The following is a 19,025-nucleotide window of genomic DNA, read 5'->3' on the forward strand; positions in this document are numbered from 1 at the left end:
TATTCACTCCATTTTACAGACAAGGAAATCGAGGCTTAGAGAGATTTAAAAAACTCGCCACAGTACATGCAGGAGTTTCATACTCTTCTGTAAATATTAGCGATTTAATTGAGGTACAGAGCTTATGTGATGATCATCCACAAACACCTTTTTTAATGTGAAAATGTTATGGAAGGAACGTAAAGACAGATTATAAAAGTAAAATGGCATCCCATGAACATTCTATTGATTTTAAAATGCTACTATCAAGTAAGATGAAGCCAGCTATTATTCCCATGTAAGAAATGTAGAAATTGCCCCATTTTTCTACCACTACATAAGAATAGACTGGTCATGGGGTGCCTGGGTGGCTCAGTCGGTTGAGCGCCCGACTTTGGCTCAGGTCATGATCTCCTGGTACATGAGTTTGAGTCCCATGTCTGGCTCTGTGCTGACAGCTCAGAGCCTGGAGCCTGTTTCAGATTCCTTGTCTCCCTGTCTCTCTGCTCCTCCCCTGCTCACGCTCTGTCTCTCTCTCCCAAAAATATAAAACATTACAAAAAAATTTTTTTTAAAGAATAGACTAGTCACTTTAGGAACAGAATTCAGATCACAGTATTTGAGGAAGGGGATTTGTTTTTCACGTAGAAAATTTAGATTTTAAGAATAAATGAGTGGGGCGCCTGGGTGGCTCAGTTGGCTAAGCGTCTGACTTCAGCTCAGGTCATGATCTCACAGTTCGTGAGTTCAAGCCCCGTGTCAAGCTCTGTTTTGACAGCTCAGAGCCTGGAGCCTGCTTCGGATTCTGTCTCTCACTCTCTCACTCTCCCTCTCTCTCTCTCTCTCTCTCTCTCTCTCTCTCTCTCTGCCCCTCCCTGGCTCATGCTCTCTCTCTGTCTCAAAAATAAAAATAAAAACATTAAAAAAAAAAGAATAAATGAGGACAAGGGATACAAACTGGAAGGCCCCAGTATGAACACAAATTGAGACAGCGTGTTTGAGAGCAGTATATATCACTGAAAACTACTAAGAGAGATTATAAAAATAAAAATGTATCTACCTCCTCCTAATCAAGAGTTCTATTACTTCAGATGATACTACAGGAAGATGATGTCTTGGAATCATTTCAAAACAGGGAAGCACAAAAATAAACAAGCATAAATTACTCTTTATCATAACACTTCACTCCTTATTAAGCATTTCTTTCCTAATCTTTCCTACTTCTGAAAGCATTCATATTATCTCTTAGAATCTTTGTGCAACAACCTCTGACTTTTTTCCAATATATTTATCTTTAGCAAATGATACTGGACCTCTATAATCATGGATATTCTCCTCTGGCCAGTTCTCTAAGTCAAACTAAAATGTACAGAAGCCAATTCTTCCTGGATTTCATTCAATAATTAAAAGGCAATTATGGAAAATTAATTGATTATCAGAAAAATAATTTAAGGTAAAAACAAGTTATATTTTTTCTATCAATGTAAATTTTTTTAAAAATCACCTAATCCCTCAACAATTTCCTAAGTATATAGTACCTTCCTCTATTAGGAAGAACGTCTACTAGCCTACTGTTCTGATGATATTTCTATAAAAAGTTTTATCTCACCATATCCACAGAATAATAACACAGCAAAAATAATACATACCTATGATACCTCAACTGCAAAGTACTTCCCACGAGTGATTGGATTGCATTGGTTGACCATCTGCAAGTCATTTGAGTTAAGTACCCATCAGTTTCACATGATATATTGATATTGACATCTATTTAAAACACATTAAAATATTAATACAAAGCAAAATCACCACAAATTTTTTAATGAAAATAAAATTTCCTTACATTATCAATGGGACTCTAATATAGGGTCCATAATAAAAATCTGTCTGTGGAAGGAAATGAAGAGAAGTTCAGTATTCTTACCAATCACATATAATTCAGCATAGCGATGGTGGCATTCATGCTCGTTGCAGCAGTATATTGCATCGTAGGTAAACTTCCCACGAGGTTTGGTTGCCTTCAAACTGCGAAAAGTAACTTTGCTAACATGGTCACCCATGACATGATACTGGCTTTGAGGAATTTTCTCAGCTAAATTCATCCACCAAATAATCTTTTTTGAGGAAACAATCTTGTTTTCATTTTTATAAATGCAGTGAAAAGAAACGTTAGACCCGACACTTGTCAGAATTTTAGGTGGAAAGTATATGACATCTGCAATAAGAGAAGAAAGGGAGGATATCAGATGAAGAACAAAAACATCCTGTATGGAATTTATGCTACATAGAGAAGATTCACAATGCAATCAGGATCACACTGCCAAAAATAAAATGAGTGCACTAAGAGACTGTATAACTTGTACTGCCTGCTTACGTAAAATTCTGTAGTATCCAGGCATTCCCATTTCCAAATGACTTGAACTTCCAAAAATGTCTCAGTATTTTCTTTAAAAAATTTTTTTAATGTTTTATTTATTTTTGACAAAGAGAGAGAGAGAGAGAGAGAGAGAGAGACAGAGCATGAGTGGGGGAGAGCCAGAGAGACAGGGAGACACAGAATCTGAAGCAGGTTCCAGGCTCTGAGCTGTCAGCACAGAGCCCAACGTGGGGCTTGAACTTATGGACTGTGAGATCTTGACTTGAGCCAAAGTTGGACACTCAACCAACTGAGCCACCCAGGCGCCCCTGTCTCAGTATTTTCTAAACATAGAAACTTATTACAAAGTGTATTTAGTGAGTAATTGCCACTTGCTAATTGACAGGCAGAAAATCAATTTAAATGAAATATAACCTAATTCCACAATGACATGTTTTCATCAGACTGTGACTTATGAATCAGTGAAACCTAGGCTGAGTTCTTGAATCAAATCACTGTAAAGGCAAAATTCTGAAGAATAAATGGTGGTTGCTATTGTCTCATTTGGATATATGAAAATTTCAATCAGCAGGTAAAGCTGAAAAATAAGCTTTAAATAAGAGAACTGGTTAGGGAGTTCTCTGGGTGGGCACCTGGGTGGCTAAGTTGGTTATGCATCCAGCTTTGGCTCAGGTCATGATCTCATGGTTTGTGAGTTCGGGCCCCACATCTGACTCTATGCTGACAGCTCAGAGCCTGGAGCCTGCTTCAGATTCTGTGTCTCCGTCTTTCTCTCTCTCTCTCTCTCTCTCTCTCTGCACCTCCCCTGCTCGCTCGCTCTCTGTCTCTCACTCTCAAAAATAAATAAACATTAAAAAATATATAAATAAATAAAGAAAGAGAACTAGTTAGGGAATGTAAAATCAACAATGCCCCAATGCACCAAAACAGGTAAACCTTAAATACTAGTCTGTAAAGTTTTAAAGTTATTTAATGCCAGTATGCTGTGGTTAAGGATAAGAGGAACCAATATTTTTCTAAAATATTATTTGTTAATGGCTCTACACTATTCCATACTACTTTTTTGGTCCCCTATTGTTGGAAACAATATATTTTTATTTTTAATAAAATAATCTATTGTTTACATAATGTTTATATATTTTTATTTTTAATAAAAGAATCTATTATTTAATAAAACAATCTATATTTTTAATTAGAAACAATAAATGTGATTGTTTACATAATAAGAAATCATTTCTGCCACAGTGCATTACAAAAACAGTATATTTCAGTTGTACAATTCACAATAAGACATTTTCTTCTGAGAGAATATGAATATGTTTCTATACATATCATCTGGATTACCCCCCAAAACAAAAACGAAAACCTTCATTGATTTTTATTATTTTATATCATCTGGATTACCCCACAAAAACAAAAATGAAAAACTTCATTGATTTTTATATTTAAGTTTTTTCTTTTTTGCAATAGCAGGCTAAACTCCATGGCCTTTGTATTTAGAATCCATACAAAACATTTGTATTTTGTACGTTTGCAGTCAAGCATAAACAAGAAAAAAATTAGTAGCATGAAATCACTAGACAGAAGACAGTCCATTAGATTTTTAACCCTAGCCTAGGATGGCACTCAAGCTTCGTTAGTATATTACTTACTGCACGCAAGTACCTAGCACAGATCTGAAAAATCATTAACCTATTTTCAATATGCTCCACATGTCATTACTGAATGGCTTCAAAACTTTAAGAGTAATTTATTTTTTTAAAGAGTACACATTAGATTTCAAAAGCTAAGCTGAATCTTTTATGTTTAAAGATAATGAAAAACTCAAAACCATTTCACTTCAAAATTGAATACCTCAGTAAGGCTTAATCAAGAAATGCAGTTAAAGTCATAGTATTTTGGCATGATTAAATACTAAGATATTAGCTTACAAAAAAGAAAAGCAGGTTATTAAAAACCTGATGATGTGTAAAGTTTACACTGAATATACAGAAATTGATATGAAGTAAATGAATATTTAATTTTTAAAATAATATAAATATATATTTTATTCTCATGTAAGATACTCCACAACATTTAATTTGTAAAACGAGAAAATAATAATTTTCTTCTGATGACCAGGTACCAATACTTTTGTAAGGTCTAAAATAATGAATTTCATTAAAAGAGGAAAATCTTTTGATAAATATTAGTGAATTACCTACATGAACATAAATCATGAATCAAAACATTTTAGTTAAAGTTATTTTACAATGTGTTTATTATAGCTCCAGAAAACAGATTTTTAAATTTTCAAAGCAGACTTCCTATTTTCCTTTGAGGGGAAAATATTTTCTCTAGCACATTATACGCACTGCCAAGTATGAAATGAAGAAATTATGTTTCTCCTCTTCTTCGGCAGCACAAAAATGTAATTAAGAAAGGTACTACAAGAAGTGAGCACTTCTAAACTTGTTTTAAGTGTGTGGCGTAACTCAACTGCAACATTGTTAGCCTCCCTCAAAGTCCAAGGTCTCGCAATAGCTACAAAGAAAGAAACTAGCCAATTCATTTTCAAAAAATCTGTAAGAATTCCTTGATTAGAAACGGTCAATGGTTCATTAACTGTGTACTTGGTAGGTACAGCTTTAATAAATCAATGACTACAAAATAGTAACTATACAGGTACTGATAATTAGCATTCTGTTTGCTCCGGCAACAATACATCAGACAACCTCTGTTAAAAAAAGAAAAATCAATAAAATTCAAAGTGTTTGGAAATGATAAAGCAGGTATGCTAATTCACTCATGCTAAATAAGTTAATGCCTCAAACTTACAGAATACTTCTGTTTGGTGGATGTCATTGTAGCACCTAGCAGTGAGCAACAGAAGATAATCTAATAATATTAAATACCTAGATTTAAGGGAGAAGGATCCAAATCCTTTACATAAGAATAGGAAGCTCCCAAGTTTGGAGAAACATACTTCACTGCTGCACAGCACTCAAGAACAAGCCTCAAGTGCAGTAAGCACCGTGAGGTGTGGAAAGTGCTGTGAAGGTAAACAGCAAAACTAAAACTTGAACAACCTAAGCAACACTGAAACCTCGTTTATCAGGAACCATGAAGGAAATGAGAGGTCCCACTAAAATGCTCGATGTAAGTTTACTGCTTATTAGTTCCCAGTATCAATGTTTAGTGACACCAGAAATCTTGCATAAATATACATCATGCACTTAATCACTGTATTAGTGTGTACAAACATGAGCGCTGGGATTGGCCTGCCAGCTCTAGATTGTGCCAACTTTTACAAGTTACTTAACCTCTCTAAATCTCGACTGCTCTGTTTGTAAAAAGGGAGTATCAGGGAGACATAGGTGAATACCCTATCTCACAGGGCATCAAAAGGATAAAATGATAATACATGTAAAGCACTTAGAGCAGTGCTTGAAACACAGGAAGTACCCTGTAACTGTCATTACTATGATTATTATTATTATTATTATTATTATTCAGTAGGAAAGTATGAACCTAATGGTACCTTTGATTTATGATTCAGCACCCATCATTACATCATTACAGAAGATGATACTGTAACACAGAAATGTGCTTGGGAGCTACTGAAGTGTGTAGGCTTTTCTCCCCACTCTTGGTGTCCCTAGTCTACTTTCTATTTGGCAAGTTTCTATCTTTCCCTTAATATTTACCTGGTACCACTCACTGGCAACTAAGCCATCCAAGTCTGTTAAACTAGTAAGCTACTTTTACACTTATTGCTAAATCAACAAATTCTGCCCATTGGGGCAGCTGTTTACTCACTGTCTGGCTTTATTTTTAACTTATTTTCACACATTTCTGTTTGGGATGTCTAAAGTCACTAGAGGGATACACCTGTGGTGAATAAGTAAAAGGATAGGTGTTAATTGTAATACTGTTAGAGACTGTACAAGCAAATAAATTGGTAAAGTTTCTTCTCAACAAAACATATCTTTATTACTGTCAGGTACACAAAACACTAAATATATGCAGAGGGAAGGGCATATATATGCCTATATGTGTGTTCTATAATACATATTAATAAATCTTATTTATATTATGCACAAAAGCATAAGAATATGGTCCAACATATTCAGAAACCAAGCAAATTTAATCCTGCACATAATGACCATGAACTAAGAAAGTAATAGTAGTATGAAAGGATTTTGCACAATGTAAAACAGAACTAAGCCTATGTCCATCCAAAGGTCTAAAAAACCTGACCTGAACAATCTAAAACAAAATCTTACATGAAATATAACACAAATAACTATCACATCATAATCGATCAAAATGTTCATCTTAGGGGCGCCTAGGCGGCTCAGTCAGTTAAGCATCTGACTTAGGCTCAGGTCATGATCTGACGGTTCATGGGTTTGACATGAACTGTGTTGACAGTGGGGAGCCTGGAACCTGCTTCAGACTCTGCGTCTCCCTCCCTCTGCCCCTCCCCTGCTCTCACTCTGTCTCTCTTTCTCTCTCATAAATAAATACATACATACATATATACATACATACATACATAAAATTTTATTTTAAAAAATATATTTAAAAAAATAAATAAATATTAAAAAAAATTTCATTTTAGTCCCACTAAAAACATAACATTGCTAAGAGCCATTATTCTAAAAAGGCATAAATGTATGAATATTCGAAATGTTGAGTATTAGCAAGCTTTAAAAATAACAATGATTCTTTTAGAATTTCCCTCTTCTTCAGAAAGGGTACATTTTCAGATCTAATTAAGAAGTAAAATCATAGGGGCGCCTGGGTGGCACAGTTGGTTAAGCGTCCGACTTCAGCCAGGTCACGATCTTGCGGTCCGTGAGTTTGAGCCCCGCGTCAGCTCTGGGCTGATGGCTCGGAGCCTGGAGCCTGTTTCCGATTCTGTGTCTCCCTCTCTCTCTGTCCCTCCCCCGTTCATGTTCTGTCTCTCTCTGTCCCAAAAATAAATAAAAAACGTTGAAAAAAAAAATTTTTAAAGAAGTAAAATCATAAAGAAGAAAGCCATTTTTTTCTCAAAGAGAAACGTTTCACCAGAAGGTAGTTAAAGGGGCCACAGGGTCACTCAGAGTAGGTTTCCAGACCACTTCTCTCCTCTTCTACCCACTTCACCCCATCCCACTGTTGTAAAAACTTCCATGGGATAGTCTTTAAAATTTGATTTATAATTCATTCCTTGCTACATAACTCACAGCTGGTCATTAAGTCCTGTTAATCAACAATAAATAATTGAGGGTAGAAAAGTTGACCCTCCTTGGAAATAATCCCAAAGCTGAGTTGTCAGCACCATATTACACATTGCTCAATTATTTGAGGAAAAGTGGTGAGAAATTCATGTTTTCTAAATCTGTTCCCACAAGGTTCCTGACTTTCCTAGAGAGAACCAATCCTTCCCGTTGCCTAGCACTTGGTCAGCTCTTCTGACAACCTTGCTCATGCAGTTAGTTATGTACCATGTCAACCTCTCACCTTTATTAGATGCCGAGATTTTGAATATTGAGTTGTGGTTTATAAACTATGGTTGCATCTACTATTTACTGAGTGCTTACTAAGGGTCAGGACAAGAAAATATTAAGGGCAGCTTTCCAAATCCTTAGCAGTGACCTCACTTATTTGAGCTATGCTCAGTAATACAATGAACGTCAATAGAAGTAATACATTGTGAAGCAGGGGTTTTGTTTGATTTTGTTTTTTGTGGTTTTTTTTTTTTTTTTTTGCAACTTTGCTGTGTGAGAATCCTCTAATTCAGTGCAGACATTAGGCGAATTGTGCCATTCTATCATATAAAGACATCTCTATTTTGCAGATGAGGAAAGGGGGCATAGAAAGGTTAAGAAACTTTCCAAATAAGTGGTGGGGCCGGGACTTCTATAAACTTGTTGGACTCCAAAGTCAGTGCTCTTAAACCACTAATGCTACAGACTTTTTGACTAAGCAATGCTTTTTAAATAGTAAGCAATCAATACATGAACTTATTTAGTTAAATGTGTTGACTATCTTCTCAGTGATTTACACAGCACTTGTCTCTATATATCCATAATCAACCTGCATGAGTTTCAGTAGGAATAATTTTGGTCTTCTGATGGATCAGACAACTAGGCAAAGGTCCACAAAGTGTCCTCCTATGGTCACAAGTTAGCATGTGACAGGGTTGCACTATTCTAAGGCTCCCGGGCCTCTTTGTAAAACACCACCCCAACTTCACGAGGTAGTTCTGAATAAATCACAGTTTTTCTGATGTTAAGCTTAACTTTCAAAATATGCAAATTAACAGTGAAAACTCTCAAAAGCAAGTATCTAGAGTGGAAAAAATTATTTTATTATGTTATTATTTATTATGTAAAATATAATAATTAAATAAAGTTTGAATATTTGAAATTTATGTCAAATAAACATATCTGACATAAATAAACATATACCTAAATGTAAATTCAAAAAAACATCAATAGAGGTAAGGTTCTGAATTTGTAAATTTGGAACCTTTCTATCTTTTCTATCTTTCTATCTTTTGAGTAAGAAAGAATAATTCAGCAAGACACGACTATGGATGAATGTAAACTTGGGAACCTTTACACAAGTTTTCATTAACAAATTAACCTCTCAAAATTTAAATAAAACATTAATATTGCATTCGTCCTTGACTGCCACAAAGTTTAAGATGCTTATAACAGGCCAAAGAAAAAATCAGGAAGCATATTCTCCTCTCAGTAGGAGCCACTATTAGCAATCCTACCTTGTGTGGTAAAGATCAGAGGGGCGCTCCAGTCACTCCAGAGTCCTGGGCCATCCAGTCTCCTACCCCTCACTTGAACTTCATATGAAGACCCAGGAAGCACACTGTCTACCAGCAGAGATGTAGCTGAGACAATCTCATCAGCCTATTAAATATTATTTGAAAACATCAGAGCATCAAGTTGATGTGCAACCTTTATCAAAATTGATGACAAGCAGTCTTAGCAAATTTCAAAGAATTAAAATCTTACAGAATAGTTAGCAGGCCCCAGTGGAATTCATTTGCACATTTGTCAATAAAAGTTTAAAGAGCCCATGAGTCCAAGAAGAAAATCACAGTGACAGGAAATATTTTTACCTGAATGATAATGAATATTGACCTTTCAAAATTTGAGAGACACAGCTGAAGTCAGTGGAGAGCTTTAAGCCACCACTGACATCTCTAATAAACACACATGGTAGGAAACAATGAGCAGGGGTGGACAGAGAATAATAAACATTCCTAGAATAAAGCTTCACAGAGAAGGGCACGAATAATTTAAAAACCTGAACTTGATGATAAGCTACAGTGAATCAAAATATAGTTTATACACTAGAGAGCAGAGATCCAAGAGACTTAATTCTGCATAAGACAACCACTACTAAGAACTGTTTAGCAAATAAATTCAGTTTTCCAATGATGTACTCCAAAGCTACTGAACTCCCTGGCCTCTTAAACTGGGAAAGGGTGAAAAGCGCTAGGAATGTATTACACAATAGCAGATCACTTATATTTCAAATTCTATTGTCTCCGTTTTATAGATGAGAAAGCTGAAGCCCAGAGAAGCCTTAACACTGCTTTTCCCACACGTGGCACTAAGGATTCCTTTTCTGCTCTTCGTGAAAATAAAGTCTTTAAAAAACTGGCCCAGAGTTAAAAAGACAGTTTTTATATCTAAATTATATAACAATTCATTTCATAAGGGAAAATGCCAAACTCCATGCACAGTCCACGCTCCTTATGACCTCCTTCTTCTCCTCTCCTACTCCTCTCTGATTCATCCACTGCTACTCTTGCTCTCACTCACTCCCCTGGCCTCTAGCTTCTCATCCAGCTTATGGCCTCTGAATTGCTGTTTCCTCTATTTGGAAACTAATTCCCCCATATATATCCATCACGAACCTCCTTCAAATCCTTGCCCAAATGTCACCTTCTCAATGAGGTCTTCCCCACCTCCACTTAATGCTACAACCTACCATCTCCACCAGCACCCTCAAGCTCCCCTCTCCAGTTTGTTCTACCACCAAGTGCATCCTGATGCCCGTAGAACAGTTCCTAGCACCTATTAGGTACTCAATAAACACTGAAACGATGCAAAAGGGATTTGACACACTTTACACTACAAATGTATGCACTGCATGTAAACAAATATGTTGAGCAATAAAAAAAGTAAGTTTGAATTGTAAAATCAGAAAGGATTATGATCATGAATCCAAGTTTCTGTAACTGGACTTTCTATAGCCCTTTAGCCGTGTGTGTGTGCATGCGTGGAGGGAGAGGGAAGAGACGGAGAAAGATGGTAATCTATACATAAACTCTTTTTGGAAGTGGAACTTTCTCTGGGACTAAATTCTGGGAAGAATTTGTCATACCCCTCAATATATAACATGGATCCATACATAAGAGATACTGTGCAACATCACACAATTTTTCTAAAAGCATTTTACCAAAGATGCAGACATGCTGTTCATATGGTCATTTCCTAGGCTGATCTTAAATGAAAGCAAGTATAATATTAAATTACAGCTGGTTCTGCTCCAGAAGAGCCATGTACATTTGGCAAGCAAAGGGCATTTGAGATGGGACTTGGAAAGCACTGTATCTTCAGTTGCTTCTCGATGTTCCATTTTGTTTACTAAAATATACTTACTGGGGCACCTGAGTGGCTGCCTCCATTAAGCATCAGACTCTTGATCTCGACTCCGGGCATCTTGGCTCAGGGCATGATCTCATGTTTTCGTGAGTTCGAGCTCTACATCGGGCTCTGTGCTGACAGCGCAGAGCCTGCTTGGGACTCTTTCTCTCCTTCTCTCTCTCCCCTTCCCACATTAGGGTTGTCTCTCTCAAAATAAATAAATAAACATTAAAATTTTTTTCCAATTTAAACTATACTTACTTTTCTCATATTTGTTGAAGAATTCTCTGAATATTTCACTTGATATTGAAGTTGAAATGGTACCAATGTTGGGCTGGACCAAGAAATTTTTAAATTGCCGGTGTCTGTGATTTCCATATGTAAACCTAATGGTGGATCAGGCTTCACTTAAGGAAAAGAGAATATTTTGAAGTCAAGCAATTTTCATGATAATCATAAAATAAAGTCAAAATGAATTTTTAGCAGATCCTAATCTTTTAACTACTTAAAAGGTAACCTTAAGCAAAGGCTAATTACAGAACCAAAATATTAGGTCTCCTCCTTGTATCTTTCCATAACAATCCACACATCTTCCTTTCCTTCTCCCTAAATGGTAAAAACTGTAAATCAGTAAATGAGGTTGTTTTGATAAACGTGAATTCCTGCTGTAAAAAAGTCTGTTAACTTTATTTAACCTGGCATTCCCCAAACTTCTTTGAAGCTTCTCCCTACCACACTCACCCACTGTTTTAGTGGGTGACAAAGAAAAACAGCATTTTGCAGAGCACTACTTGGAAAATGCATACAGAGTTTTCAGGTAAAACTTCACACAAATATGCATGCAAAATTCAGCAAACCTATTAACTTTGAAATACAGTAATCTAGATGCACCAATTCAAATAACCCACAGCATGCATATTTTACATGCAATAAACATAGCATTAGCAGGCCCTGGCTTGTCACCAGAAATGGGCATAGAGTTTCATAGTCTAACAATGTGTTTAGCTTAGTAAATGATTTGAGTTCGTATGTATACGCATGTGTTTATGTATGAATATGCATTTGTGTATAGATTTTCTGTGTGTGTGTGTGTGTGTGTGTGTGTGTGTGTGTGTGTGTGTAGTTTTAAGCACACATAACCTTGGGACACCTGGGTGGCTCACTCAGTTAAGCATCTGACTTCAGTTCAGGTCATGATCTCACAGTTTATGAGTTCTAGTCCTGCATCAGGCTCTGTGCTAACAGCTTAGAACCCATCTCCCCTGTCTCTGTTCCTTGCTTGTGTGCTCTCTCTCTCCCAAAAACAAATAAACATTAAAAAGAAAAATTAAAAACACATAACCTTTAAATTATTTGTAGAAACAATATAAACATCTTACCATAAAAGACTGGCTAAAGAAATAATGACTCATCCCTATAAGGGGCTCTATATAGCCATTAAAAATGATAATGGAGAAGAATATTGAACATGTTTAATATTGTTAGTATTGTAAGTTTATTGGGGGTGCCTAGGTGGCTCGGTCAGTTAAGCGTCTGACTCCTGACTTCAGCTCAGGTCATAATCTCACGGTTTGTGAGTTTGAGCCCTGCATCGGGCTCTATACTGACAGTGCAGAGCCTGCTTGTGATTCTTTCTCCCTCTCTCTGTCCCTCCCCTATTTGCTATCTCTCTCTCAAAATAAATAAAAATAAATTTTAAAAAAAGTGTATTAAACAACATCTATACTTAGATTCCTGATTTTTCTTGAAATTAACAAATAAAAGAATATTCATAAATATGTATTAAAATTAGAAAAAATGACAAAATGATGGAAAACAGATAATGAATTTGTCCTTTTTGTACATCTCTTGTGTTTTTAAGATTTTAACTAACAGAACTTACATACATAGAAATAGTCATTACATTGAAACACTGATTTGCATTTCATTTTCAAGAACTAAAATGGCACATTACTGTTTTTTAACACACTGTATTTTCTTTTCATTTTTTTAAATGTTTTTATTTATTTTTGAAGGAGAGAGAGAGACAGAGCATGAGCAGGGGAGGACCAGAGAGAGAGGGAGACACAGAATCCAAAGCAGGCTCCAGGCTCAGAGCTGTCAGCACAGAGCCTGACACAGGGCTTGAACTCACAAACCATGAGATCATGACCTGAGCCAAAGTCAGACACTCAACCAACTGAGCCACCCAGGCGTCCCTTAACACACTGTATTTTCAAGAATTTAGACATAGTTTTTCTCTTTTCCTTGAATCAAAATTAATAAAGTTTTTACTTTATGTGACATATTACAAATTTTAGTTATTTTAAAGCAGGGACAGATAAACACTAAAGTCTAGAAACAATAGGTGAAACTCACTGAGTTCTCATGACCAAAAAGAAAACAAAACAAAGCCATCAAACAGAAGAGAAATCATAAAGTTATAAACTATTGTACACTTCCTGCCTGTATAGATATATTCCTTAGTATTAGAAATCTAAAAATAAATCTTTCCCTGAACCACCTATGTCCCCAGTCTTAGATATACTGCCACCTACCTGCTTCTTTCACAACAATATCTCTTGGAAGCATTGGCACCACTCATTCCGCCCACTTTGTGTCCCATCTTCCTAACCAACCTACTCTGATCAGGTCTACCCCCTCACCAGTCCACTGAAAGCGCTCTCTCTTATCAAGATCACCACCCTTTTCCAAATCCAGTATCAGCTGTCTGATCCATTTCACTCCACCTCTCAGTGGCATTCCACATATCTGCTCACTGTTCCTGCATGGTTCCAGGCCACCATGTTCTTTTACTCCTCCTTTCCCTCTGACTGCCTCAGTCTTTCCCTGGCTGAACTCTAAGTGGCTGATCTTATTCAATCCCATAAACATCTATACACCAAATACTCCTGTATATATCTCCCTTGAACTCTAGGATCATATGCCCAAATGCCTACTCAGCATCTGTTGGGTATCTATAAGCATCTCAAAATTAATGTGTCACACCTGATCCTCCCCAAATCTCCCCATCCCAGTACATGGTACCACTATTCACTGGCATGCTCTGGTCCTAGCCTGAGTGTTATCCTTGGCTCTTCTCTTTCCTTCGTACCAAATCCACTAGAAATCTCAGATAGCACCATCTCCCAAATAAATTCCAACTGTGACCATTTCTTTCTTCTCCATTGCTACATCCCTAAACCAACTAGATCATTCCAATAACCTCCTATCTGAGCCCTCTGATTCCACTCTTGCAACTATCCTTCCTCTTTTCCCCATCAACTTTCTTCTCCACATGCAGAGCAAATTTTAAACATGCACACAGACACACATACCTGACCATATTACTCTCCTAGTTCAAAAGCTTCCAGTGCAATTAGGATAAAATCCAACTCTGTAACTCTGGCCTACGATATGAACCCAATAACTCTCCGACCACATCTCCAGATACTCCCTTACCTCATTCAGTCCAAACATAGAGGCCTTTTCTTTGGTTCCTCCAACTGCCAAGCTCATTCCATCTCAGAGGTTTCATGGGTGCTATTTTTCCTGCATGGAGCACCTTTCACTCTGGATTTTTACAGTTTTTTCTCTTTCATTTAGCCCAACTGCTATCTCCCAAAACAGGTCTTCTTTGACCTCCATAGCTAAAATAATAGTCACTATACCTGACACTCTCCATCTCTTACTTCTTTTATGGAACTTAAAATTTGGGGACATTATCATATATGCCCAAGCATACGGAAAGATTTTTTTTCTCAAAAATCATTACTGAAAAAAAAACAAAACTCTTTTTAAGTTTCTTATAAAGTCTATCATAGAACTTCATCTTAACTTTTATTTTTTTTTTTAATATGCAATTCAATTCTGGCTCCAGGTGCTTCTAAAATTACCTGAGAGAATTAGTTTTAAAAAGAGAACATAACAGTATTTTATAAATATTATGTATATTTTTTTCCTGTGGTATAATTTCATGATGGAATTGTTCAGGCGTCATCATAATTATGTTGTAGAGACCAAAAATATATCCCTAGAAAACAAATTATTTGAAAGTCCTAATGTTAAAATATGATGTCAGTGCATTCATATGTCATATGTCATATGCAAATCTGCATATGCAGATGTCATGCTCAGTAACTTAGAAAGAAATGAAGGTGAGGCTATGTGAAAAACCGTGTGAGATGCCTGGAAAAGTGGCTCTTGTGATGTCAAAAACAATGATGCATGTAAGAAGTTTGTATACAATGCTTTCAAGAAATACAAGTGGAAAATAGTAACACTGTTACATTACATATTATATATAATATACGTACAAACAAAACTGAGTTAATAAACACATTAAGTGAACACTTGCCTATCTTATTCACATTTGTAATTATATGTTCAAGTGGATCAAAAGAAACTTTGGGAATCTCTGCACTAATAACCTATTACTTGAGTTTTTCTTATAATCAGATTTGTACAGCAAATTATTTAGTTGTTTACTTTTTTACTATCCCTGTCTGCTTAATATTGTCTCTGGTCTATGAGGCAGAAACTTTGTCTCATTCACCATTGTTTCCCCAGCTCCTAGGTCAGTGGCTGACACATATGAGCCTCTGAGAAATATTTATTGAAGGAAGAAATCCAGGTAAAAAACAAGCTTCTGATTATTTTTGGAAATTATTATCTGATAAGTGAAAACAGGAATAACCAAACGACACGTATCCATTGCACAGATCCAGGATTTAAGAAAAAATGTTTTTAAGAAAGAATTTAACAACTGCAGAGATATCTATATTGTGCTTAAAACATTCTAGAAGCTACTCTTAATAGTTCCTTATACCACATTTAACCATCCTTACAGCTCGAAAGCAAGATAAACTATTGAAAAAAAAATTTTGTGAGCAATTTTTAACCTGCTTGTGTGACTGATGTTTAGATCTATTATCTCTTTTATACATAACTTACCAACATTTATGGGCTGAACTGACATCATAGGTGACTGAAAAATTACTCCACCAGACGTGATTTTGAAATACATAAGAAGAGTGTGGTTGAGTTTGGCTGTGGGCACAGGCACATGGCATTCACAGCTGTCACGAACACTGCAGTTACACTGAACAGTCAGAAAACTGCCCTTCTGGGGGACCAGAAGGGACTCTTCTAACACTTCAGGCCTATGTGAAAAAAGAAGAGATAAATATTAGTGTAGATGTGGCATGTATTGGACTTACTTAAAATGTATGACAAAAACTTCTGCGCATCCAGCTTAAAAGGCATCTAGGGAAAAACAAAGGATGCATTATATAAGAGATGCAAACATAAGAGTTAAAGCAGGTTAGCCATTAGAAAGAATATCAGCACAGGCGCACCTGGCTGGCTCCATCGGTAGGACATGTGACTCTGGATCTTGGAATTGTAAGTTCGAGCCCCATGTTGGGTATAGAGATGACTTAAAAATAATAAAAAATCTTAAATAATACCAGCAACAAGGTACTGAAGCAATAGTGAAGTACCAAAAAGGAAAGAGAAACTGTGATCCTAAAACTCTATATCCAGAGAAAATATCTTTCAAAATAAACATGAAATAAAGGTTTTTTTCAAGCATACCAAAACTGAAAGAATTCGTCACCCATCAGGTGTGTATTATAAAAGCTGCCAAAGAAAATCCATCAGGCAAAAGAAAATGATAGCAGATGGAAGACAGGTTCCACACAAAGAAATGAAAATAACTTTAAAAGGGTATTTACTTGGGAATGCAAGCTGGTGCAGCCGCTCTGGAAAACAGTATGGAGGTTCCTCAAAAAACTAAAAATAGAACTACCCTATGACCCAGCAATTGCACTACTAGGCATCTATCCATGGGATACAGGTGTGCTGTTTCGAAGGGACACATGCACCCCGATGTTTATAGCAGCACTATCAACAATAGCCAAAGTATGGAAAGAGCCCAAATGTCCATCGATGGATGAATGGATAAAGAAGATGCGGTATATACATACAATGGAGTATTACTCGGCAATCAAAAAGAATGAAATCTTGTCATTTGCAACTACATGGATCGAACTAGAGGGTATTGTGCTAAGCGAAATTAGTCAGAGAAAGACAAGTATCATATGACTTCACTCATATGAGTACTTTAAGGGACAAAACGGATGAACATAAGGGAAGGGAAACAAAAAGAATATAAAAACAGGGAGGGGGACAAAGCATAAGAGACTCATGAATATGGAGAACAAACTGAGGGTTACTGGAGGGATTGTGGGAGGGGGGGTGAGCTAAATGGGTAAGGGGCACGAAGGTAATCTACTCCTGAAATCATTGTTGCACTATATGCTAACTAATTTGGATGTAAATTTTAAAAAATTAAAATTAAAATTAAAAAAATATAAATAATAAATATGGAGAACTGAGGGTTACTGGAGGGGTTGTCGAAGGGGGGATGGGCTAAATGGGTAAGGGGCACTAAGGAATCTACTCCTTAAATCATTGTTTCACTCTATGCTAACTAATTTGGATGTAAATTTAAAAAAATAAAAAAATAAAATTCAAAAAAAAATAATGTGGAGAAAGTTAAAATGGGATTTTTTAAAAGCCTATACACATTTATTTTTGTTCTGTACTGAAAATAAAGACAAGGAGAATCCTTTCAAGATCAAGTAATGAAAATTCTCTAGTTTTTAGAGCCTCTACTCCTTTACCATAGTTTTCTAAAAAAATTTAATACCTATTTTAGGATCAATACTTTGTCCAAACTAATATAAGGAGGATTCTGGGGGATGAAGTTTAGAATTAGCAAAAATAAGAAGGGTTTATATTTTTCCAAGAAAATAGAAAAAAAAAATCACTGGAAAACAGATTCTTGAATTTTTTCAGTTATTCTAAAATGTCTTGTCTGTGGAAACTATCCAGTTTTCAAAACAACATTATCCTCAGATCTTTGTAACTACAGCGTATTTATTAAATCATGATTTTTTGAAAAAGGGTATTTACTGACTGCTTAAAGCAAAAATAATAACCATGTAGTGTAAGGTTTATAACAGACAGAAGTAAAACATATGACATTGGCTCCAAGCTTGGGAGTGCGGGACATAATGTAAGTATGCAGTTGTAATGTTCTCATGCTACACATGAAGTGGTATAATATTCCTCAGAGGTACATAAGTTAGACCGTGATGAGTTAAAAACCTGTATTACAAATCCTAAAGCAACCACTAAAATAACAAAACAAGAAGTTATAGCTTTGGAATCACAATGGTCAAGTCAATAGAGTATTAGTATAGAGAAAAATAGATGAATGGAACAGAATAGAGACGAAGACCTATATGGACAACCAGCTTTCTAGAGAGGTACAAAAGCAGGTCTGTGGAGAAGGGTGGTGAGCAATGGGACATCTATACGCAAAACAAAACAGATTTCAATCTCTACTCACACCAGATTCAAAAATTAATTCAAAATGGGTCATCAATTCAAATATAAAATCTAAAGCTATAAAACGTCTAGAAGAGAACACAGGAAAAAAAATTTGTGACCTTGGGTAAGGTAACATGTCCTTAGATGCAACACCAAAAGCATGATCTATAAAAGAACAAATTCAGATTGGACTCTTCTCAAGATTGAAAACTCCTCTGAAAGAGAGACACTATGAAACAACAAAAAGACAAGCCACAGACTGAGAGAATACATTTCCCAATCATCTATCTAATAAAGCATTTGTCTCCAAAAGATATAAAGATCTCTCAAAACTCAATAATAATAGGGGCTCCTGGGTGGCTCAGTTGGTTAAGCGTCAAACTATTGGTGTCTGTTCAGGTTATGATCTCATGGTTTGCGGGTTCAAGCCCCATGATGGGCTCCACCTACTGGGGATTCTCTCTCTCTCTCTCTCTCCTTCTTTCTCTGCCCCTCCCCTGCTCTCACTCTCTGTGCGTCTCTCTGAAAATAAACTTTTTTTAAAAGGTTAAAAAAAACCTTGCAAATGGGGAGAGAGTATTAATATTTAGACATGATCACTGCCTTCAGAAATCTTGCAGCCCTTTTGGAGGGAAAAACTGTAAGTG

The 19,025-nt window shown here is 36.1% G+C and overlaps 1 protein-coding gene across 7 annotated transcripts in view; it reads right to left on the reverse strand.

Moving 5' to 3' along the window:
• Positions 1-19,025, reverse strand: part of LEPR (leptin receptor) — a 97,231-nt gene that overhangs the window by 39,301 nt on the left and 38,905 nt on the right. For all 7 annotated transcript variants that reach the window (XR_002079838.2, XM_019448997.2, XM_053894295.1 and 4 more), the window contains 5 exons: positions 15,934-16,142; positions 11,263-11,408; positions 9,108-9,252; positions 1,904-2,194; positions 1,629-1,746 (listed from right to left, as the gene is read on the reverse strand). Coding sequence is in view for 6 of the 7 variants with exons in the window: in XM_019448997.2 (XP_019304542.2) it covers positions 1,629-1,746; positions 1,904-2,194; positions 9,108-9,252; positions 11,263-11,408; positions 15,934-16,142 (909 nt within the window). In the remaining variant the exon portion in view is untranslated. The remainder of the gene's footprint in view (positions 1-1,628; positions 1,747-1,903; positions 2,195-9,107; positions 9,253-11,262; positions 11,409-15,933; positions 16,143-19,025) is intronic.

The sequence above is a fragment of the Panthera pardus genome, unplaced genomic scaffold (genome assembly GCF_024362965.1).
Source record: "Panthera pardus isolate Hobbes unplaced genomic scaffold, ASM2436296v1 HiC_scaffold_11, whole genome shotgun sequence".
Taxonomy (NCBI): domain Eukaryota; kingdom Metazoa; phylum Chordata; class Mammalia; order Carnivora; family Felidae; genus Panthera; species Panthera pardus.